This window comes from Dasypus novemcinctus, chromosome 23 (genome assembly GCF_030445035.2).
Source record: "Dasypus novemcinctus isolate mDasNov1 chromosome 23, mDasNov1.1.hap2, whole genome shotgun sequence".
NCBI classification, from domain to species: domain Eukaryota; kingdom Metazoa; phylum Chordata; class Mammalia; order Cingulata; family Dasypodidae; genus Dasypus; species Dasypus novemcinctus.
The window spans coordinates 63,131,737-63,156,175 of NC_080695.1; the positions used below are offsets into that span (position 1 = coordinate 63,131,737).

General features: G+C 47.4%; 1 protein-coding gene across 5 annotated transcripts in view; it reads left to right on the top strand.

The window, feature by feature from the left end:
- EMP2 (epithelial membrane protein 2) overlaps positions 1–24,439 on the top strand; it is a 43,824-nt gene that overhangs the window by 14,620 nt on the left and 4,765 nt on the right. For 3 of the 5 annotated variants that reach the window (XM_012526024.3, XM_023589462.3, XM_058286476.2), the window contains exons 2-4: positions 17,859–17,992; positions 20,159–20,249; positions 24,234–24,380. In XM_012526024.3, coding sequence (XP_012381478.2) covers positions 17,915–17,992; positions 20,159–20,249; positions 24,234–24,380 — 316 coding nt within the window. In that variant the 5' untranslated portion in view covers positions 17,859–17,914. Of the gene's footprint in view, positions 1–5,149; positions 5,302–17,858; positions 17,993–20,158; positions 20,250–21,954; positions 24,381–24,439 lie in introns of all 5 variants that reach the window. The other 2 variants (XM_023589461.3, XM_071211369.1) reach the window with 2 other exon arrangements.

Sequence of the window (24,439 nt, forward strand, 5' to 3'; positions counted from 1 at the left end):
TGCCCAGCTCACCTGCCCAGCTCACCCCTGCCCAGCTCACCTGCCCAGCTCACCTGCCCAGCTTACCTGCCCAGCTTACCCCTGCCTAGCTCACCTGCCCAGCTCACCCCTGCCCAGCTCACCTGCCCAGCTCACCCCTGCCCCGCTCACCTGCCCAGCTCACCCCTGCCTAACTCACTTGCCCAGCTCACACCCTGCCCAGCTCACCTGCCCAGCTCACCCCTGCCCAGCTCACCTGCCCAGCTCACCCCTGCCCAGCTCACCCCTGCCCAGCTCACCTGCCCAGCACACCCCTGCCCAGCTCACCTGCCCAGCACACCCCTGCCCAGCTCACCTGCCCAGCTCACCCCTGCCCCGCTCACCCCTGCCCAGCTCACCCCTGCCTAACTCACTTGCCCAGCTCACCTGCCCAGCTCACACCCTGCCCAGCTCACCCCTGCCCAGCTCACCTGTCCAGCTCACCTGCCCAGCTCACCTGCCCAGCTCACCCCTGCCCAGCTCACCTGCCCAGCTCACCCCTGCCCAGCTCACCTGCCCAGCACATCCCTGCCCAGCTCACCTGCCCAGCACACCCCTGCCCAGCTCACCTGCCCAGCTCATGCCCTTCTCACCCTCGTTAATGCCTCTGGGCCTTGGAGCATGCCAGTCCTTTTGACTGCAGCTCCCTTGCTGCCTGGCAACCTGCCCGTGCGCAAACATCCCTTCTCCTTGAAGCCTGAGTTTGCACGCACCCCCAAACAGGGCTGTTTCTGCCTCTCTCCGGGTTCTTCCAGTGCACATGCTGCCGTGCACGTTTCAGCTCGTCCGCTTGTCCCGCATGTACCCGGCCACTCCCGGGAACGAGAGCGTGCCTCAGTCATCTGCACCGCCAGGGCCCGGCACATGGCCGTGCTCCTCAAGTGCTCGTTGCGTGCATAACTGCCTTTTTAAAGCGTGAGCGATCGGCCGGTTATCAGAAGGGTGGGGTGCGGGCAGTGGTGGTGCCACCTGCTAACCAGATGCTGTGAGAAAATCCTGTCGCTTCAAGTTTTCACCTACAAAGTGAGCCATGGTCTTTCTCCCTTACCACTGGGCTGGGACCTCGTTGGGAGGCGAGGGGATGCACTTTAGGTGGGAGCACATCGGCATGACTTTGTGTTCCCTGCTTCCCTTGTTCCCAGGGTGTATCACAAATATGTTCCAGAATGTGGGGCCTGGCGTAATGACATGCAGCAATGGGCCTAGTATTTTTTTTTAAGATTATTTATTTATTTAACCCCCCACCCCTTGTGGCCTTTTTTCTGTCAGTTCTTTGTGTCCATTCACTGCACGTTTTCCTGTGTCTGCTTGTCTCCCTTTGTTGCGTCAGCTCTCCGTGGCGCACGGGCCGTCAGCTCTCTGCGGCGTGGGGGCCAGCCTGCCTTCACAAGGAGGCCCTGGGACGCGAACCCAGGGCCTCCCATATGGTAGACGGGAGCCCAACTGATTGAGCCACAGCCGCTTCCCTGGGCCTAGTATTTCTGATAGACCTCCTGATTAGGCATTAAAGTAAGAGGACCCCAAAAGGGAAGAGAAATTCAGACTTGGGCTGATCAACGTGGTGGTTGTGCTGGTATCAGATCTGGCTTTTCCTAGCTGCGTGACCATGGGGAAGTTGCTTAACCTCTCTGGGCCATGCTTTCTTTGCCTGTAAAATGAGACTGATTATAGTACCCACATCATCATGTTCTGTGATACGTGAACAGGTTTAACGTTTCGCAAAGAGCTTGCAACAATGCCGGGAGCGCTCAGTACCTGCTGGCTCTCTTCCTGGTTGGTGTTGTGGTTAGGATTATTATTCCAGTGGGTCGGAAGACTCGGGGCTGCGCAGGCAGAGTTGTCCTCAGAGGCTTCTCTTGGTGCGTTGCCAAGTCCTAGGGTCTTGCCTGTCATTTCCTGACAGAGCCAAGTCTTGGCTTTGTGCCCAGGAGCCCCAGCCGCAGTGAGCGCGAAGCGGCTGCCGGGGTCAGGGGGCTTCAGCCGGGGTGAGCATCTCAGATGCCTGCACGTTGCAGGCTGGCGTCCAGATGCCAGAGCCGGAGGCCAGGCTGACCTTTGCCTTCCAAAACAGAGGCCAGAACCACTGTCCTCCGGGGTGCTCTGGGCAATGGGAGGGGCCCGCGTTCCACCCAGGCCGGCCGGAGCGAGGGGAGCCCTGGCGATGCGGCCTGGGCAACAGCTCGTCAGCCCTAGATGAGCCTCCCTGACCTTTTGAGCCGGCGCGGTGGGTGGAACTGGGTTGGCTCTGCCCTGGACCCCAGTCGCCAGACTTCTCAGGTCTCTATTGAAAGGCCCTACGCCCCCGCCCCGGGATTTTCCTTTTGCCTACAATTCCGGGAAAGGGCTGAGAATTGGCGGTGGTTTAAATTGTAGGAAGAGCTCCCGAGGGCGGGGACAGAGCCGGGTGGACGGAGCGGTCATCTCGACAGCACGTCCCCCCCGTGGGGAGCTGCCTGAGCTCTCGCTCCCTCCCTTTGCACCTAATGGAGCATTTGCCAAAGCGGCTTCCTTTTGGCTCCAGCAGGCAGCGGCTGGGGTGTGCAGCCGTGAGAGCTGTGCTTTTAGGAAAGGGAGGCGAGAAGGAGCCTGTTAAACTGCCTGTGGGCAGGTTCCCGGCTCCGCTCTTCACCTACAGGACCAAAAGGGCAATGCCCGGCCACCAGGGGCAGAGCAAGCCTTGCTTCTGAAGGCTGTTGTGTCTTTCTCTGGGCCCAGGGCTGGAAGAGCAACCATGCATGCGGACACACACACGTGCGTGCATACAATGTGCCCATACCGGCGTCCACGCGTGCACTCACACACGCACCCTGCAAGCTAAGCCCCGGGCTTGGGCGTAGCAGGCAGCACCTCTCCGGGGACATCAGTTCTGGGCCTCACCTGTTTGTCCTCAGAGGTCTGGATGAACATTCTGGAGGCCCCGTCCTTCCTGGCACATCAGCCTTTAGAGCTTGAAGTTCACGGAGCAGCACACACTCTTCTGTGTGCAGCTGTGCCATCGCCCCGCCTCCACAGTGAGGAGGCCAGAAGATTCCTGGTGGCCGAAAGCCAGCGGCCACTGCTGCTACCACAGACAGTGCGTCCTTTTCTTTTCTTTTTTTGCTATGTACTTTTTTAAAAAATATTTTTAAAATTTATTTTTAAAAGATACTTAAATTACTTAAAATGTTACATTAAAAAATGTAAGGGACTCCCATATGCCCCGCTCCCCACACCTTCCACTTTCCCCCACATTAACAACTTCTTTCTTTAGTGGGGTACATTCCTTGCAACTGATGAACACATTTTGGAGTATTGCCTTTAAGCATCCTTTTTCTTAAAACAATGGTGATCTTAAGTTCTAAGATCCTGCCTTCTTTATTATTTTACGTGATTACTTTCTGGGAATCTTACGGACTGGGAATGTGTAGGCCTTCAACCTGAAGGTACCTGTGATGCACCTAAATCAAGGTTGGGGGTCCAGGAAACCCCCTGTGCTCTGAGACAACTCTGGGTTCTAGGATGGAAACGTTTCAGGAACTTGACAGGTTAGGAAAACAATCAAAGTTCCTTCGACCATGTCTGTGCTACCTTTTAGTAATCAAGGTAAAACTCTATCTAAAAATCCAAACCAATCTCAAAACCAGATCAATAAGGATAACAAATGCTTTAGTTTGGCCAGTGAACTCGTAGGATTAGAAATGCAGGAAACCCTATTTTTAGGACAAGTGAAGAACACAGCATAATTCTTAATCAGGCTCTACCTTAATTAGTGCAGGCAAATATTGACTTGCTAACAGCTAACAGTGTCGATGGCAGGGACAAGCTGGCCTCACAACCCCTCCTGCCTGGCACAAAGCCTGAGGGAAATCTGGCCAAAGGTCAAGGACACACAGATGAGTTGAGGATGTCCTATGCCTGCTCACCTGATTTTAATTAGCTTCCCTCGTGCTTTTCATCAGGCCCTAAGAGAGGGAGCTGAGGGTGGTAGAAAAATGGCCTGGATTTGGAGCTGGAAAATTAGGGGTTAGAGCCTCAGTTCTGCTTATTATGAGAGTTTTGGCAAATCATCCGTAGCCTTTGTGGGCCTCAGTTTTCTCCTCCGTAAAATGGGGCTAATGATACCCAGGTCTGCCGGTTTCACAGGATTAACATGAAGATCCAAAACAGAACAATGCTTTGTAAACTGCAGCTTGAACTTTAATCATTACAAGTCTTGTTTTCATGTGGGGTGACCCCACTGGCACCCACGCCCCAGGGATGTGCTTATCTCCCACGTACCTGTAGCCATGTCAGGCCATAGTTAGGAGTGAATTTGCTAGTCTTACCTGAAGAATGCCATGCATGGCATTGCATGTCTTCCTTATTTTCTCTTCAGAAATTTTTTTTTGTCTTCCCATTTGTTGAGGCTGCACATGACAGAGGACAGGGGAGGGCGGAGTTGGCCATGAAGAGGCTGGCTGGAAAATGCATGCACTGTGAAGACTGAGGCTAACCACAGGCTTGCAACCAAAATTGTACTTTTGATTAGCATCTGGGGTTCTGCAACAGAAGACTTGAAACAATGAAAACATTTGGGAAGACCTGAAGAAAGGTGGAAAGTAAATGGGGTCACAGAGTATTAAAGGCAACTAGAAATGCTAGGGGTTTCTCAAGGACAAAAAGTACAATCATAATACGCTATTTGGCTCTGTAGTGAACAATATTCACATGATCATAAGGCAAATGACAATTATTGATCCAACTTTGACAAGATTGTATTTGAATGATGGGAGAAGGGAGATGGGGGCCATTAGTGGTGTACAAGAGAAATTCTCCTCTAGAAGTCAATAATATTTACAATAGATGAATCCGGAAACAATAGTACATGACTATTGTTTGGAAATAGGGAGCTATCTGCCAGAAAAACAACAACAAAGATTGCCTCTGGGGGGAAGAACTGGGGTGGGGCAGGAGGCTGTTTTTTTTTTTTTAGCATAAGCCTTTGATATTATTTATTTTTGATTGTCACATATATTATATAGATCAAACATTTTTAAAAGAGAAGTTCTGCAAACATAAAGACTGTGATTTCTAGACAGAAACTGGTTCTGCCTCCCACCTTCAGGCAGGTAAACGCCTATACCCAGGTGGCCTTTTCAAATGTCCTCCTCAGCCTCTGAAGAAATTGTCAAAGGAAAAACCGTGCTCCTGTTCCCGGGCCGCTCTACGAAAGCTGTGCGTGAAAGCAGCAGAGGCATCCGGGCAACGGTGGTTGAACATTGAAGACGGCCGTGTCCCCTGGGCGGCACCCGTGTGGGTGAAAGGGTGAGCCGGGGTCGTCCTGCCCTGACTCCTGCTTCGTTGTGGGATGGGAGCAAGTCCTGGCCCTCCCTGGCCTTGGTTCCCGCCTCTGCACAATCAGGGCTTTGAGTTTTCCAAGAGCCTTTGCAGTACTTCATTTCCAAACTGAAATGACAGCAAATCGCTTTCTGTGCACAGCAGGGAACAGAGGGGGAGAGAGACAATTAACAAGTGAACAAGCCAGAGGCTTTCAGACAATGAAAGTGCGCCTAAGAAAATAAGCCAGAGGCTGAGCTCTAGGTGCTGGAGGGGGGTGTGGCTACTCCCCATCGGGGTTCAGTGAGGAGGTGGTGTTTGAACGGGGACATAGTGCGAGGGGACCAGCTGCAGGCCGATGGGGGAGCAAGTTCCAGGGAACCCAGATGAGGCATGTCTGGCCAAGGGGCAGAACACCGAAGGGTGCACGTAAGAAGTGGGGAGAGAGGGATCGTATTAGATACTAGATATATATATATTTTTAAATGAGAAAGTAAGTTTCTGTGGATGACGGGGATGAATTCTGAGGCCTCCCTGGGCTGGGTAGGCCAGATTTCACACGACACGCCCGAGGAGGGAGGTGTTTATTCCCCAGATCTCCAGAGGGGGCCCACGGAGCCCCGGCACAGGGGTAAAGCAAGGGTGCATATTGTGGGAGGAGATGGCAGCTCTGGGACCAGCCGGGGGGCAGGCAGAGGCTGGTCTCCTCAGGGCAGAATTAAACTTCTAGAGGACTAAGGAATGTTAATAGGTCAAGGCCTTAGGTCAAGCCCACCCAGGCTACGCCGTCAGAGTTGGTCCAGTATTTTATACCCTCTGAAGGCTCTGAAGACCTCTGAAGATCAAGGCTGATACAACACTAGCAGGGTCCAGTATGCTTTGCGGTGTCCACCATAAATTAAAATGCACATACCCTTTGATCCGGCATGTCCACTTTTAGGAATCTGTCCTTCACATGTATTAGCATAGGTGTGCGAAGAAAGAAAGCGAAGAATAGTCACTGGCCGTGTCCTCTGGAGTAGCAAAAAGTCCAGAAACCACCCAGTGGCCCTCGACGGTGAACCAGTCACGCAGTTCATGGCACAGCCGCACAATGGAATGCCATGCAGCCGTTCCTAAGAATGAGATGGATTCAAAAGGAATATTTAGGGATATCATTAGGTGAGCGAAGCTAAATTGGAAAGTGGGGCTTAGACTTAACGGCCACATGGGCTCCACACCCCTGTCCCCCACTAGCCCTGGGGCCCCTCAGGCCAAGGGAAACTGGGGTTCTGTGGGGAACAGACAGTACCCTTTCAATAGGGAGGAGGTGTGGGGAAGGACAAAGCAGTGCGCTCTGGACTCTTAGCAGATGAGTCCCACCAATCCAGAAAGCAGACAGTGATGGCCCCTCCAATCAGGGGCAAAGGAGTGAGTGAGGGGCGGGACAAAACGCCAAGAGTGTAACCAGTGCCGCTCCCTCCACATGGAAACATGAGGAGTGGGGAATAAGTGTTCCTGCCCTATCAAACTTCTCTGGAGGGATGCACAGGAAACTGGAGAGTGGCCACCTCTAGAAAGGGTCTTGAGAGGCTGGTGTCAGAGATGGTGGCTCCGAGGGGGTAGTGATTTTATAGAGAAATCCGGGAGTCCATGCTTACACGTGGGAAAGGGTTACTTTTATTCCACCTTTACTTAGGTATAATTTTCTCCAATGCCTAGGTCACCAGCAATGTCCTAGGTCCACGTAAAGCCCTATAATTTGGTTTAGTCCATGTTGTTTTTTGCTACTGATCTGAATTCCAGGTGTCGTCATAGGAGATTATTAAGTTGGTGAACTTATTTTTCTCTCCCCCCGCTTTTTTATCTGGGCATCCAAAGGTTCCAACAAGTCTCTGGACATCCTAGTTTGCCCTTAGACCTTTCTCTTACACTGGACTCAAGACCTTACTTGACCTTTTATAACAGCTTTTCTCGCAGCAGCCTATTCCTGAGGTCTGAAACTTCTAACCACTGATATACCTCCCAGGGACTGAAGCAGTGCTTGCCAGACAACAGGCAGTGGAGACCCACCCTCATGATTTTTGCTCAGAGGGCCACCTGTTGTTCTTTTTGCATAATATTTTTCTTAAATGACTCGCTTTAAAAACTTTAATAAATTTGTTCCAAGAAGATACTTTATGGCACTACTATAAATGGTAATATTTCCCGTAAAAAGAAAGGACTTTTAAGATAAAATCAAAACAACATTATTAAATTCTAGCTATGTCCTTGGCTGCCCAAAACTACTTTTTTTTGGTTGTTGTCGTTGAAAAATTGGCAAGTATTGGAGACAGACGAGCACCAAACTGGGTCTTTTTTTTTCGGTGAACTAGAAGGATTGGAATGGGGACTTCCTTACTATGTGGTTCAATGTTATTTGTTGCCATATTGATGCACCATCCAAAATCAAGCCTTGTAATATTTGAATTGCACACTTTGGGAAAGAATGGGTTAAAGGCTTTTTTCCTCCTCTCTTTCCTAGAATGTTTTGCTTTGGTTACATGTCCATATGCATATGTGTCATCTGAGCTGAATAATATATGAAGCCATTAGCAGCCTGGACTTTTTGGCCCTGGGAGGTTGGCATTTTGGCATTTCAGCTAATATAAAAGTAACATGGCATTTAGAGTGGGACACAAGCCTTTTTTTGCGAGGGCCAGAAATGCATCTGTTTGGAGGCAGCATACGATGGCAGCCTAAGAATGACGCAGGCCTAAACAAAGAGGAATTTGTCCTTTTTAGAAGAATGGGAAGAATCTCTAAGCTAGCTCATAGGGTTCTTCCAAGTGGTGATGCACAGAATCGCAGCTGGGACCTCCCAAGACTGAGCCGTACAGCCACACGTTGTCAGTGAGTCCCAGGTCTCAAGGAGTGGCCCCCGTGTGAGCCCAAGAGTCTTGGTCAGTCCCCTGAGCACAGAGAGGATACTGGGGTGAACATACAGCATGGTCAGAGGGCAGAGAAAGGGTGGAGGGTTTGTGCAGGGTATGGCCACTAGAGAGGTGGAAGAGTTGGTACCAGAAATAAGCTATTTGAAATGGGTCTGCCCCAGAAATACCAAGGGATGCTCAAACTATTGGGGTGAAAGTTTGATGAGAGATAGGATCTTTCTGTGGTCTCAAAATATCTTCTCACACATTTACTTTTTAATTATAAAGGAAGAATCTATAGTAGAGAAATCTGGCAGACCTTAACCAAGTGATCAAAATTGGCATCCCCAATAGTGGGACAAACTGACAGCCTGTGCTTCATGGTGCGATGGACTCAAAAGGACACAGCTTCACTTAGGGATTTCTCCTGCCCAGAACATGCAGACTGAAGCCAATCACACAGAAGCATCACACACAAAATGAGGACTTCTGGGAAAATGGTAGACTAGAAAGACATGGGGTTCTCTTCTCTCCCAGAAAGATAGCTAGCGGACAGGCAGAAATGGCCTGGGGAAAAAATCTTCTAGCATTTAGGATACCAGAAGAAGGCTGGACACTGTACAGAAGAGAGAGGGTCAAAGGAAAAGAATTGTGATGGCAAAACTGTGAGTTAAAAGCCACAGCTGCTAGTGCCCTCCCCCACCCTATAGACACTTGAATTCTCAGACCTTGGGGCCAGTGGCTACAGAAAAAAGGGCCCCAGAGACCCACCTCCCCAGGAAAGGGGGGAGAGAGGAACACAACCTAAGGCTCACTCAGCTTCTGACCCACAGATTTGGTCTACTGGCCCTACTGTGTTCCAGGCTGGGTGGGGCTGCACCATTGTTTGTCTTAGGAGCCAGGAAGGGACTGAAAGGATCTGACCCTCTCAATCTCCCTCTCTACTGACCAGGACTGGTTTTTGAGGATGCAGAGAGGAGTGGAATTATTTCCTGCCTGGAAAAAAGGAGAGGACCGCCAGCAAAGGTTGTAGAACTGCCTGTGAGAGAGTTTGAATTTCAAGGATCTTAGCCTCCAGACAGGATCTAATATCACATTGATCTGGTCCCTGTTGTTGCAAACACACTCTGAACAAGCTTTGACCTGAGTACTGCCAAAGAGTGCCATCTGCTGGCAGACCAATGAAGTGCATGTGAGGAAATTTAAGTAAGAGAGGCTTTTTCTGGACTTTACAGCCCCTCCCCAAGGCCCTAGAAAGTGGGTCTGCAACCCATTCCTGGTTCCAGGGCCCAGATGTGAGCAACTAACAGGGACAATCCTAAAGACCCAGAACAGGTTGAACCAAGATTCAAAGAACATCAGGTAACACACAGCCTCCTGCCACTAAATCCCTACAAAAAAGAGAGAACGAGCATCTGAGTAACCTCACCATCCTAATCAGATGCCTAGACAACAGCAAAACACTAAAAGCCATACTAAGAAAATGGAAGAAATGGCCCAAGAAAAGGAATATATCAAAGCCCCAGAAGAGACAGATATAGAGACAACTAATCAATGAGATGCACACAAATTTCCACAATCAAATGAATAAGTTGACACACAATATGGCTAAAGAGATAAAGGACATCAAGAAGACACTCTACAAGCACAAAGAATTAGAAAACCTGAATAGAAAAGTAGAGCTTGTGGGAATGAAAGATACAATAGGAGAGATCGAAACCACATTAGAGGTATATAACAACAAACTTGAAACAATAGAAGAAAGAATAAGTGATAGAAGAACAGCTGGAATTGAAGAGAGAAAAGAATGGAAGAAATTGAGTAAGGGCTCAGTGAGTTGAAAGATAACATGAAACGGAACAACGTGTGTGTCCTAGGAGTTCCAGAAGGGGAGGAGAAGGGAAAAGGTGCAGAAAGAGTATTTGAGGAAATAATGGCTGAACATTTCCCAACTCTCATGAAAGAAATGAACTTACCTAAGAAGCACAGCATACCTCAATCAGAATAATTGAAATGAAATGAATGACCTACTCCAGGACACATACTACTCAGAATGTCACACATCAAAGAAAGAGAAAATTCTGAGAACAGCAAGGAAGAAGCAAACCTATTATATACCAGGGACACCCAGTAAGATTTAGTGCATGTTTCTCATCAGAAACAATGGAGGAGAGAAGACAGTAGTATGATACAATTAGGATACTGAAAGAGAAAAAATATCAGACGAGAAATCTTTATCCAGCAAAATTGTCTTTCAAATAAGAAGGTGATTTTAAAATATTCAGAGAGAAATTAAGAGAGTTCATAAAAAAGAATCCACTTTTGTAGGAAATATTAAAGGAAACCTTATAGCCTAAAACAAACAAAAACAGGAGAGAGAGTCTTGGAGGAGAGTATAGAAGAAAGAATAGCAGAAAAGATAATCAAAAGAGTAAAAAGACAGACAAAAATAATATATGGCATATAAAAACCAAAAAATGGTGGAAGTGAATAATGTATTTACAGTAATATCATTGAATGTGAATGGATTAAACTCTCCAATCAAAAGACAGGCTGGCAGAATGGATTAAAAATACATGAGCCATCTATATACTGTTTACAAGAGATTCCCCTTAGACTCAGGGATACAAACCAGCTGAAAGTGAAAGGGTAGAAAAAAATAGCCCACCCAAACAGTAACCAAAAAAGAGCAGGAGTAAGTTAAACAAATATTGGACAAAACAAACTTTATTTATTTATTTTAAAGATTTATTTTTATTTATTTCTCTCCCCTTCCCTCCCCCACCACCCCGTTGTCTGCTCTCTTGTGCCCATTCACTGTGTGTTCTTCTGTGTCTGCTTGCATTCTTGTCAGCGGCACCAGGAATCTGTGTCTCTTTTTGTTGCGTCATCTTGCTGTGCCAGCTCTCTGTGTGTGCAGCGCCACTCCTAGGCGGGCTGTACTTTTTTTGTGTGGGGCAGTTCTTGCGGGGTGCACTCCTTGTGCGTGGGGGTCCCCTACTCCGGGGTGCCCCTGCATGGCATGGCACTCCTTGTGCACAGCAGCTCTGTGTGTGGGCCAGCTTTACCACATGGGCCAGGAGGCCCTGGGTTTGAACCCTGGACCTCACATATGGTAAGTGGACACTCTACCAGTTGAGCTACATCTGCTTCCCCAAAACAAGCTTGACATTATATTTTAATGAAAGGGAAAATCCACCAGGGAGAAATAACAGTCATAAATATCTATGTACCTAACCAGGGTGGTCCAAGAGGAAAACTCTGGCAAAACTGAAGGGAGAAAGAGACATCTCTACAGACTTCAACACCCCACTCACATCCTTAGCTAGAACAACTAGACAGAAGATCAACAAGGAAGCAGAACTTGAACAGTGTGATAAATGAGCTAGACCTAACAGACATGAACAGAAGATTACACCCAAACTTAGCAGGTTACACATTCATCTCAAGTGCCCATGGATCTTTCTCCAGGGTAGACCATGTTAGGTCACAACGCAAGACTCAGTAAATTTAAAAAGATTGAACTTATACAAAGCACCTCAGATCATAATGGAATGAAACTGGAAATTAATAATAAACAAGGAAGAGGTAATTTCACAAATGTGTGGAGGCTGAACAACACACTTCTAAGTAATCAATGGGTCAAAGAAGAAATTGTAAGTGAAATTATTAGATATATTGAGACAAAAATAAGAATAGCACTTAACAAAACTTATGGGATATAGTGAAGGCAGTGCTAAGAGGGGAATTTTTAGCCTTAAACATCTATATTAAAAAAGAAGGAAGAACTAAAATCAAAAGACCTAACTGAAAAGCTGGAGAGAGTAGAAAAAGAACAGCAAACCATTCCCAAAGCAAGCAGCAGGAAAGAAAGGTTAGAACAGAAATAAAGTTTAAAAATTGAGAACAACAACAACAAAAAGGAAAATCAACAAAACCAAAAGCTGATTCTTTGAGAAAATCAATACAATTGACAAACCCCTAGCTAGACTAACAAAGGAAAAAAAAAGAGAGAAAATACAAATAAATAAAATCAGAAGTGAAAGGGGGGAGTTACGACCGACTCCACAGAAATAAAAAGGACCGTAAGAGGATATCATGAGAAACGTTATGACAACAAACTAGACAACCTAGATGAACTGAATAAATTCTTAGAAATACACAAACAACCTACACTGACTTAGAAGAAATACAAGAACTTAAAAAAATAATTACATTAAAAGAGATAGAATCCGTCATCAAAATCTAACAAAAAAAGCCCAGGACCAGATGGCTTCACAGGGGAAATCTACCTAGCATTTTGAGAAGAATTAACACCAATCCTGTTTAAACTCTTCCAGAAAACTTAAGAGCAGGGAAAATTACCCAACACATTTATGAAGCCAACATCATCCTAATACCAAAGCCAGATAAAGACACTACAAGAAAAGAAAATTACAGACCGATCTATCTAATGAATATAGATGCAAAAATTCTAAACAGAATACTTGCAAATAGAATCCAACAGCTTATCTAAAGACTTATACACCATGACCAAGTGGGATTTATTCCTGGTATGCAAGGGTGGTTCAACATAAGAAACTCAACATAATATACCATGTTAATAAATGGAAAGGAAAAAACCACATGAAAATCTCCATTGATGTGGAAAAGGCATTCGACAAAATCCAGCATCATTTCTTGATAAAAACACTTTGAAGGATAGGAAGAGAAGGAAAGTTTCTCAATATGATAAAAAGGTATATATGAAAAACTCATACTCAGTGGGGAAAGGTTGAAAGCTTTCACTCTAAGATTGGGAATAAGACATGGATGCCCACTGTCACCATTGTTATTCACGTTGTGCTGGAAGTTATAGATAGAGCAATTAGACAAGGGAAAAAAAATCCATGTAAATAGGAAAAGGGGAAGTAAAACTCATTATTTGTGGGTGACATGATCTTATAGTTAGAAAATATACTCTGAAATGTCTTCGACAAAGTGCCTTAAGCTAATAAATGAGTTCAGGAAAGTGGCAGGTTACAAGACCAGCATGTAAAAATCAGTAATGTTTCTGTACAATAGCATTGAACAATCTGAGGAGGGAATCGGGAAAATTCTATTTACAGTAGCAAAAAAGAAAAAAAGTTCTCAAATACCTAGGAATCAATTTAACTAAAGAAGTACAGGACCTATATGCAGAAAACTACAAAACAATGGTAAAAGAAATCAGTGAAGACCTAAACTAATTGAAAGACATTCCTTGTTCATGGATTCAAGGACTAAATATAGTGAACATGTCAAGTCTACCCAAACTGATTCACAGATTCAGTGCAATACCAATCAAAATTCCAGCAGCCTACTTTACAAAAATAGGAAAGGCAATTGCCTAATTCATTTGGAAGGGTAAGTATACGCAAAAAGCCAAAAGCATTATAAAAAAGAAGAGTGACATGGGAGGAATTTCACTGTCTGACCTTTAAACATATTACAAAGCTACAGTGGTCAAAACAATATAGTAGGCATAAAGATAGACACATCAATCAGTGGAATAGAATTGAGAGTCCAGAAATAAACCCTCACCTCTGTGGCCAACTGGTTTTGACAAACCTACCAAGTCCATGTTGACAGACAAAACAGTCTCTTCAACAAATGGTGCTGGGAGAACTGGATATCCATAACCAAGAGAATGAAAGAGGGCCCCATCTCACTTCCTATACAAGAATCAACTCAGGACCATAAAACTACTAGAAGAAAATGTAGCGAAACATCTTAAAACCTTGTGGTAGGTGGTAGATTCTTATACCCAAAGCATGCACAAGACAAGAAAAAACAGATAAATGGGGCCTTCTCAAAATTAAACACTTTTGCACCTCACAGGACTTTGTCAAAAGGGTGAAAAGGCAGCTGGCTCAGTGGAGAGAATATTTGGAAACCTCATATCCAATAAGGGTTTAATATCCGTGATATATAAAGAGATGCTACAACTCGACAATAAAAAGACAAAAGACCCAATTTTTAAAAATGGGCAAATGACTTGAATAGACATTTGTCCAAAGAAGAAATATAAACGGCAAAACAAAGGAAAAAATATTCAGTGTCACTGGTGGTTAGGGAAATGCAAATCAAAGCTACAATGAGATATCATTGCCACTATTAAAAGGACAGAACTACAAGTGTTACAAAGGCTGTGGAGTAGGAATACTTACTCACTGTTGGTGGGAATGTAGATGGTACAGCCACTGTGAAAGACTGTTTGGCAGCTCTCAAGGAAGTTAAATATAGACTTGCCAAGTGACCGGCAGTACCACTACTAGGTATATATACCCAGAAGAACTGAGAGCAGTGAGACAAACAGACATCTGTTTATAGTGGCAGTATTCATGGTTGCCAAAGGTTGGAAACAAATCAGGTATCCATCAACCAATTAATGGATAAACGGTGGTGTAGCCACACAATGGACTATTATGCAGCTTTAAGAAGAAATGAAGTTGTAAAGCATATGACAACATGGATGAACCTGGAGGACATTATGTTGAGTGCAGCAAGCCAGACACAAAAGGACAAATACTGTATGGCTGTGCTACTATGAACTGAAACTATTGTGTAATCTCATGGAGTCAATAACTTGAGTATGGGTCACCAGAAAATAGAATAAAGTTGGAGAATGGAAAACTGAATGTTAACTTGTGCAGAATTGGTAAAAAGCATGTGTGTTAATCTTTGCAAATGAATAGAAAATGTCACAAGTCCAACATAATGTTTTTAACTAGCAGTACTACTATGTGGATATGAAAGTGGTTTAAAGGGACAGGGTAAGGTTCAAATATATTACTAAAAGGAAAGCTAAAAAATGTAACATGGGACTGTATAGCATAGTAAAGCTGCATGTGAAATATGAATATGGGTAAAATTGCATATATAACATAATTTTTCTTTGGAACTGAACAAATGTGTGCTAAGATGACAAGATGTTAATATCAGACAAAAATACATTATGCTAAGTTAAACTAGACACAAAGTACTACATATTGTATGATTCCATTTATATAAAATGTAAATATCAATTTATAAAGGTGAAATTAGATTAGTGGTTATGTAGGGCCAGGGAAAGACTGGTAAAGGGAATGGAGTTTTCATTTTTGGAGTAATGGAATTGTTCTAAAGTTTTTTGTGGTGATATATGCACAACATTTTGATTATACTAAAAGCCATTGATTCCACACTTCGGATAGAAATCACATGGTACATGAATGTATCTCATAAAACTTTTTGATTAATAAATGTGCAAGAATAGCCTGAAACGGCAGCTGTGTCCAGCAGGGGAAGCATAGAGTGTTTGAGGGGTGATGAATTTTCTTGTCTGTTTGTCTATTTATTATTATTATTATTGAAATAATGAAAATTGCTCTAATAAAGATTGAAGTGATTAATCACAACTATGTGATTGTACCAAATACCATTGATTGCACATTTTGGGTGAATTGTATGCTTTATTAGTATGTATCAATAAAATTTGTTAACATAAAAAAGAAATTAGAAAAAAAGACACAAATTGAGGCCATTCTAAAAGAACAAATGATCGACACTCTGAAATACAGGCATACCTTGTTTTATTGCACTTCTCAGATATTATGTTTCTTACAAATTAAAGGTTTGTGGCAATCCTGCATTGAGCAAGTCTGTGGGCACAGTTTTTCCAACAGCATGTGCTCACTTTGTGTCTCTGTCACATTTAAGTTAAGGTTAAGTACATTGGTATTTTTTAGACCTAATGCCACTGCACACTTAACAGACTACAGTATAATGCAAGTGCATACATAACTTTTATATGCACTGAGAAACCAAAAAATTCACATGACTCGGCTTTATTGCAGTGGTCTGGAACCGAACTGGCAATATCTCCAAGGTGTGTGTGCCTGTAATATCAAAGTCATGATGGATAAGGAAGGGCTCAGGGACTGTTCCAGATTAAAGGAGACAAAAGAAATATGACAATGAAATGTAACACGTCATGTTAATTTTGATCTTGGATCAGAAAAAAACAATAGTGATAAAGGGCCTTATTGGGATAATTGGAGAAATTTAAATTTGGACTGTAGATGAGATAATAGTACTGTATCAATGTTTAGTTCCTTAATTGTGATAGTCATGCTGTGGTTATGTAAGAGAATGTCCGTGTTCCTCAGAAAGTCACACTGAAGTATTAAGAGGTAAAGAGAAATGGTTTACATAGACAACTTACTCTCAGATGGTTAAGAAGAAAGTGTGTGTTTATTTGGAGGAAGAAAAAGACTCAAAAGTAAAATGAATCCTCTTGAAATGGGCTAAAACTTCATCATAAGTCGTGAAAGCAAGGTCTCATTTGGACTGTATTTTAAAAAGTGAAACTAAGACAATTTCATTTTCTACAAAATTTCAGTTGATAGTAACTGGTTGTCAATTATTGGGATGAAAGATGAATCATGTTGATTTTTGGAAGGCTGGTGGTATTCCCTCTTCCAACCAGAGTATTTAATGTGGCATCTTCACTTGACATTTTAGTTTCATTTGCCCAAGATGATAGCTGTGCTTGTAGAAATGTTCATCGATTTTCCCAAGGGTCCCTTTTAATCCTTTGAAATTCAAATCTTTCTTTTGAACACTCTTTTGTTATTATCCCTGTTTATTTTGTCCTCTTTTATTGCTAACTAGTCCAAGCCTTCTTGTTCTAGTTAATTAATGCCTTTGATGCAATTCTCTAAATTACTCTCATTGAATGGTTACAACCCTCTGTCTTTTGTAAGATTTCCAGTTACATTTTGCAGTTGCTTCTTCTTGTATATTGGTCAGACTGTCCTGCCATGGTAAAAAAAAAAAATTGCCCTGAGATTTGAGTGGCTTCACATGCCAAAGGTTTCTTTCTTAATCACAGTATCTGTTCAAGGTGTTAGGCTTTAATGAATTGTGGGTGCGCCATCCACAGCTATTTCATTACGTGAGGGGAGCGTGGAGGACTCACACCTTTCTATGCTTCAGCCTGCAGACAACACTGCAGCGTTGCTTAAGCCCTATTGGCCAGAATTAGTCACAAGGCCCCAACCTAACTGCAAGGGATGCTGGGAAATGCAGTCTTCTGCCCAGGGAAAATAAGATGACGTAGCAACTGTCCGCCATTTGCATTTTGTACTCCGATGTTCTTCAAGTAGGGATAGATATTAAGAGGAGGGGGTGTTTGAGTGGAAACTCATTTTATAAATGGCCGGAACATTAGGAAACATTTTTGCATCATGATCGGGTTGGCTCCATTGGGTAGCAGGGACTCTGATCATGAATACACAGACAGTGAGCCTCCTCTGGTGCCGGGAAATGGCCCACAACACCCACTGATGGTGGGGGAGTCAGGGACAACAGTTCAGCATGTGTGGAGCTGCTGCTTCCCAAACCAGTGCCCGCAGCGTGCTGAGCAGGTGCAATATCTTTCTGAATCAGTGGTTTAATTGACCCTCCTCTCCTCCTTCCCAAGTCATATTTGAAGTCTAGATCCAACATCAAACAGCTTCTGCAGTAAAGTCTCCAGGCAGGGGAAGACCAGAAAAGCTGTTTTCCATTTCCTAAAACTTCATTACAAGTTTCCTATTTTGAAGTGTTTTGTCATCGACGAATTTGAATTTCTTTCTCTCTCACCCTCTTTAGACCATCTGTCTCTGGGCTCTACGAGTGACCCCCTCGCCCCGCCCTACTCTGTGAAAATGTTGGTGCTTCTTGCATTCATCATTGTCTTCCACATTACCTCTGCGGCATTGCTTTTCATTGCCACCATCGACAATGTAAGTTCATTTGCCTTTTTTTTTTTAACAGATCAATTTTATTGGTGCATATTAATAAAGTAAATCCATCTGAAGTGTATCCATCCAGAGTGTACAATCAGTGGTACTCGGTGTAATCACATATTTGTGCATTCATCACTTCATTCTTAGAGCACTTTCATTATTCTAATAATAAACAACAAACAAACAAGACAAAACCCATCACTTCTCAATCTCTTTATGCTTCCCCTGCCATACATAGCTGTCCCTTTGCCTCTTGACCATCTCAGAGCTCCTGGCTCCTTGAGCCATACACATAGAATTGGTCGAGCTGATCACGATTCAGGATTGTCCTCCATCCCAGGGCATGTCCAGCTCCCCAGCCAGGCCTGAGGACTCTTAGTCTAAGGGGAGAGGGGGTGGTGGCAGGTCAGGTTGGGAAGGGCAAGCCGTGGCGAGCAAGGACCTCTGTCGCTCATCTGAGTCCCCCGCAGAGCCTGGTCTAAAGCGCTGACTGGTGGAAGCCCTTTGAGGATGGTGCTTGAATTCATTTCTCCCCTGGATCAGAGGTCTCCGCCTTGGCACGACTGGCATTTGGGGTTAGCTTGCTCTTTCCGGAGGGGCCATTCTATGCGCTGTAGGATGTTTAGCAGCACCCCTGCTCTCCACGCACCCCATGCCCGGAACACCCCCACACCAGGTCGTGACAACCAAAAATGCCTCCAGACTTTGCCAAATGTCCCCTGGGGGGTACATTCGCCACCCTAGAACCCCAGGGGACCCCTGTCTGCTGCCCTCGATATCTTCTTACTGGCCAAGTTCTCTTATGGTTTGCCCACCTTGCCGTGCCCTCCCAGCACAGCTCATGCTTGGAACTTTCCTGATTCTTTCCTCATCCCCTTCCCATGAAAAACTTAACTCTTTCCTTTAGGATCCAGCTGCGGGCTGTATGGCAGGAAGGTATTTGATAAATAGCACATTGGCAAGGACTCAGGTCCCTCCTGGCAGCAAGTAGGAGCTTTTTCAGAGGGCCTCTGTGGGCCACACCCTAATCCAAAGCCCTGACTTCACCTGTTCAGTTCAGATGGAAGAGGTTCTTTCGACAAGAACCTTTGGCTCTGGCAGCTGAGATAAGTGCACCTTGCACTTCGCACTTGCTGTGGCCGAGCTTATGCTGAGCCCTTGTATGTGCATCATCTTGTTTAATCCTTGCCCCAGCTCTATGGGCGCGTCCTCTTTGTTGTACCATCTCACAGGGGAGAGCGCTGAGCCGCGATGGAGTTAGGACGCTTGCTGGATTTGGCACGGCAGTGAGCAGCAGGGACACGAGTGGAATATTCCTGCAGCTCCCAGGGCCTGGAGCGGGAGTTGAGTTCAGCCATCAGGTCTGGGTTCCTGGATTTCCCACAGCGCTGCCAGGAATGGCCTCTGCAGGGACCGTGGTGATTCCGGGGGTCGGAGTGTTTGCATTCTCCCAGCCACACTCTGTGAAATAGATGGTTTCGAGGGGTTTTTTTTTGGTCTCCTAGTTCTGTTTGTTGCAGCCAGTCCTTTGGGGCCCTGAAAAAGTCCCAGACATAGCAAACGGGATAGACAGCTATTAGGGAGCAGAAAATCCCCTGGCCACCAAACCAGGGAGTCTTGTTGAGCACTCCGGGATATCCGTGTCATCAGGGCGCTTTCTGAGAGGACAAGGGATGGGTGCTTCTGCCCATCGGCGGGTCACAGGCCGTGGGCGTGGCCTTGTGGCCGGGCGTGATGGGAGCTCCATGAACGCTTGGCGACTGAACGGATGGGCGGGGGGTGCCCGGTGCTCTAAGGAGGCAGCCTCTGGTCACTCAGCTACGGATTCCAGGCCTTGGGAGGATGGAAAGAAGAAAGGACAGGGGGGGTGGGAGCAGCCCAAGTCCAGAGGGCAAGCAGAGCCTTTGGACGAGAGCAGGAGAGCCCTGTCTGACGTCCGTCTCCAGAGTGGGCTGCCCCTCCTCAGGCTTCCTCCTGGTCCAAGGCCCCCCTGCCCATTACAGCTCTTGGGGAGCTCGCCACCGTCGGCTCTTGTCACCACCAGCTGAGCCTTCTCTCCTCCGAGGTGACAGGCGGGCTCCTGACGGCCGGCCTCTCACCCAGCTAGTCGTCCGTGTTCACGTAACAAGCAGCCTTTCCCTCTGTTCCTGTTTTGTGTTGCAGGCCTGGTGGGTAGGAGAAGAGTTTTTTGCGGATGTCTGGAAAGTATGCGTCAACAACACGAATTGTACACACATCAGTGATGCCTACCAAGGTGAGCGGAAGCGAAGGAGGCTGGACGGAGGAGCTTCCTCTCCTTCGCTCCCAGCCTCCTGGGTGGGCCAGGCTGGCTCGGCCCAGGGCAGAAGGGGGCAGGGAGGTGGGGGCTGTGGAGAAGCCAGAGGCCGGACACGGCGCCCACCACAGCCGCGTGGGGCCCTTCTCTTCTCCATTTCTTGGCAAAGCAGTGCTTCCCTTCCTTGCCCCTTCTACTGATTCAGTCACATCTAGAATTTTCTCTCCCCTCCTCTTTTATCCAAAGCCTCAACTGGAAATAGACTCAGAGACCGATGCTCTGGCCATACCCGTCCCCCCACCTCAGCAGCTTACTGAGACAGAAACCGCAGAGCTGGGCCCTGCCCCCTTTAGGAGCTGCGTGACCTTGGGCAGGTCATTCCTGTGCTCAGAAGCTCAATTCCTGAGCTGTAAAAAGGAGGCAGTAAGAGCTCCTCCGAAGTCTGCGAGGGGGCTTAGGAAATACGGAAAATCCTACCTGAAAACGTGCTGCCTGCTCTCGGGCGCTGGGAGCTGAGGGGTTCAGTTTTCCGTTGAAGGAGCTTCCGGTGTCATAGAACTGGTGGAAGGGGCACTCTGGGGTTTGGGCTGCCTGATAAAATTCAGGATGCCCAGTTAAATTTGAATATTTGTGGGGGGTTTTCCCTGCCAAATCTGGCAACCCTATCTGGGGAGGGAGAGACCCATCTCACCGGGTCCTGAAGTCTCACCTTGCACTCAGTATCAATGTTAATAATCCAAGCATCAAAAATATCAATAGAAGACACCACTGACTGGAGGCTTACAGCTGGGCCCTGGGCTAAGTAAACCCTTTACATATGTGGTCTCAAAGGCCTATCTGGCAGGGACTGTATGTCTCATTTTAAGATGGGGAAACTGAGGCACGGAGCCATTCTGTTAACCGAGGTCACACAGCCAGGAGCAAATGCTGGTCCAGGATTCCAAGCTGGCTGTGAGCAGCGCCAGGCCTGTGCTCTCCACCACACTGGGCAGGGGTCCCCCTTGCCCCTCGGCTCCGATCACCTGCCCTGCTGGCTCCCCCCTGGACTTAGGGGCAGCTGCTCTGCAAACCCCACCTGCCACGCTCCGTGGCAGTGTCTTTAGGCCTCTCTCGTTTGTGCTCCGCATCCCACACGTGGCATTATTGATTGACCCGTTAGTTTTCCTTTTAAAGTGGGGTTGGAGACCAACGGGCCACAATCAGCCCAGGGCCTGCCTTTGTGTGGCTCACGGGCTCAGAAAGGTTCTTACATTTTTAAAGGATTGTAAAAACAAAAAGTCAAGCAGCAGACCGTAGGCCCAGAGAGCTTAAACTACTTTCAAAATTTTATTTATTTTTATTGAGGTAAAATTCATATAACATAAAATGAAGCATTTTCAATCATATAGTTCCGTGATATTTGGTACATGCCTGGTCTTGTACAGCCACCACCTCTAGTTCCAAAACCCTTTAATCACCCCAGACAAGCTCTGAGCCTTTTCAGCTCCCGTCCTGCCAGGCCCTGGCTACCACGAATCAGTTCTCGGTCTCTGTAGATTTCCCTGTTCTAGAGAGTCCATGTAAGTGGACCATGCAGTATGTGGCCTCTTGCGTCTGGCTTCTTCCACCGAGCATCATGTTTTTGGGGTTTATCCACACTGTAGCAGGGATCGGCCTTCAATGGTTACTTTTTGGCCCTTTACAGAAAAAGCTTCCCGACCGCTACTTTAAAAACAGCTCACATTTTCCCTGAGACGTTTGTTTCTAAGGGAACTTGATATCCCTCCCATCAACGATGAGCTGGCATTGCTTGCCACAAAAGAAGGAAAACTTGGAAAAGAACACTACCCTGAAGCCCAAACGAGGGGAGGAAATTTAGCTGGACAGGCTTGTCCCCTGGAGGTGCTCATCTGGTTGCTGCCTCTCCCCTTGTTTAAAACAGCAACCCAAAGCTGCGGTAAAACAGGTAAAAGTGCTAAAACCCCCAGGGGAGAACGCCTTGAGGTCGGCAGAAGACCTGCAAGGAGGCTCCTCAAGTGGCTTTGTTGCTGGGTGCCCTGATTGGGTGTCATCTTCCACGCGCTCCCCAACTCCGAGAAGCACTGTAAAAAAGGCTCCATCTTTCCCCCTAAAACCATGTTTCCTGTATGTGCCTTGTCATCCAAGTCCCCTGGGGTACTTGCTAAAAAATGCAGCTTCCTGGTACCTGTATCAGAACCTCTGGTAGCAGAGGCCCAGGAATCTGTGTTTTCACAAGCCCCAGGTGACTCCTGCTGGAAGCCGGAGGGTCTCGTCCAGGGCTGCACGGTGGACTTCCCAGGGGAGCTTTCAAAAACAGAGATGCTGATTCTAGCTTTGTCTGGGATGCCGACGGGTGAGACTGTTGTTTCCATTATTATCTTTTTATGGAAATATAACTTCCGTACAAGAAAATGCACGCTGCTGGAGGGCGCAGCTCAGTGAGCTTCGACAGTTGTATACACCTGTGTGTACCTGGAACAAGACGGCACGTCCCATTGCCCCCGAAGCTTTCCAGCTGGCTCCCACTGCCCCCTCTGCTGAGGGCCACTGCTCTGACTTGTGTCACTCTGGCTGACTTTTGCCTGTTCTTGATGTGACATGAGTGGCCTCAGGAGGTGTGTGTATTTGTGTGAGGAAGGGTCTGCCTTCTGTCACTTACCATACGGAACAGCGTGGAGGGGCTCTCCAGGTGATTCTCCTGCGCTGCCAGAATGCGCTGAGCACTTCCGCAAGTATTTACAAATTCTGCTACCCACCCAGTTCAGGCAAAATTGCAAAAATTTCAGAAGGAAAGAGAGGAGGCTGTGTCTAGTCTCCTCTGTAACTGGGCACCGCCCCTCCCCTCCGCCCACATCTTTGACGTTGAAAACATCCATTGCTTGCCCCGGACTCCCTCTCTCTGGTTACACCTTAAAAACCTTCCATAGATGAGTTTGAGTCACTTTCCCAACCTGGTAAGGTGGGACCTCTTAGTGTCCCCACCCCACAGGTGAGGACTTGGCAGCACGGGCAGGTGCAAGCATGTCTCTGCGTAGCTTCGGCTGTTCCCCCCCCCCCCAGCTTCAGCTGCACTCCCCGTAGCTCCAGCTGTGCCCCCCCAGCTTCAGCTGCGTCCCCCTGTAGCTTCAGCTGTGCCCCCATAGCTTCAGCTGTGTCCCCCGTAGCTTCAGCTGTGCCCCCCCATACCTTCAGCTGTACCCCCCCCCGTAGCTTCCGCTGTGCCCCCCTAGCTTCCGCTGTGTTCCCCTGTACCTTCACCTGTGCCCCCGTAGCTTCAGCTGTGCCCCCCCCCGTAGCTTCAGCTGTACCCCCGTAGCTTCCGCTGTGCCCCCGTAGCTTCCGCTGTGCCCCCGTAGCTTTGGCTGTGCCCCCGTAGCTTCGGCTGTGTCCCCTGTAGCTTCCGCTGTGCCCCCGTAGCTTCGGCTGTGTCCCCTGTACCTTCACCTGTGCCCCCGTAGCTTCCGCTGTGCCCCCGCAGCTTCGGCTGTGCCCCCGTAGCTTCCGCTGTGCCCCCTGTACCTTCAGCTGTGCCCCCGTAGCTTCCGCTGTGCCCCCTCAGGCGGCGCCCTCCCAGCCACACCGCCTCCTTTCTCCACTCAGACCGCTCTGCCCTAGCCCCCACGCCCGGGCCTGCAGGTCAGGTGTGCTCTGCTAAGATGCTGAGGCTGCTCGGAACCAGGGCACTGGCCCCGGGCCTCAGCAGCGCTCCCGGGGGCCCCCTTGGCCTCTGGCTGGTGGGCAGGAGCGCCCCCCGGCGCCCGCGTGCCCTCGCTGTCCGTCAGGGAGGAGTGCGGGCCGGGTGGTCTCGGCTCCGTTTTCCAGGTGAGGAGGGTGAGGATGGCCCCGTCAGGTGCGCAGTGCTCACTAGGGGCAGGTCCGGAAGGTTCCTCGGCCGCCCCCTGGCCTCGCTGCCGCCCGGCGCCCCTACCTGGACGTCCGGGTCACGCGCTCGCCCTTCCCCAGATTACAGCACGCTGCAGGCCGTGCAGGCCTCCATGATCCTCGCCACCGTGCTCTGCTGCGTCGCCTTCTTCATCTTCCTGCTGCAGCTCTTCCGCCTCAAGCAAGGGGAGAGATTCGTGCTGACGTCCATCATCCAGCTCATGTCGTGTAAGCCGCGAGGGGCCCCCGGGACACGACACGTGTGGCCTTCGTCAGGGGCCAGGGCA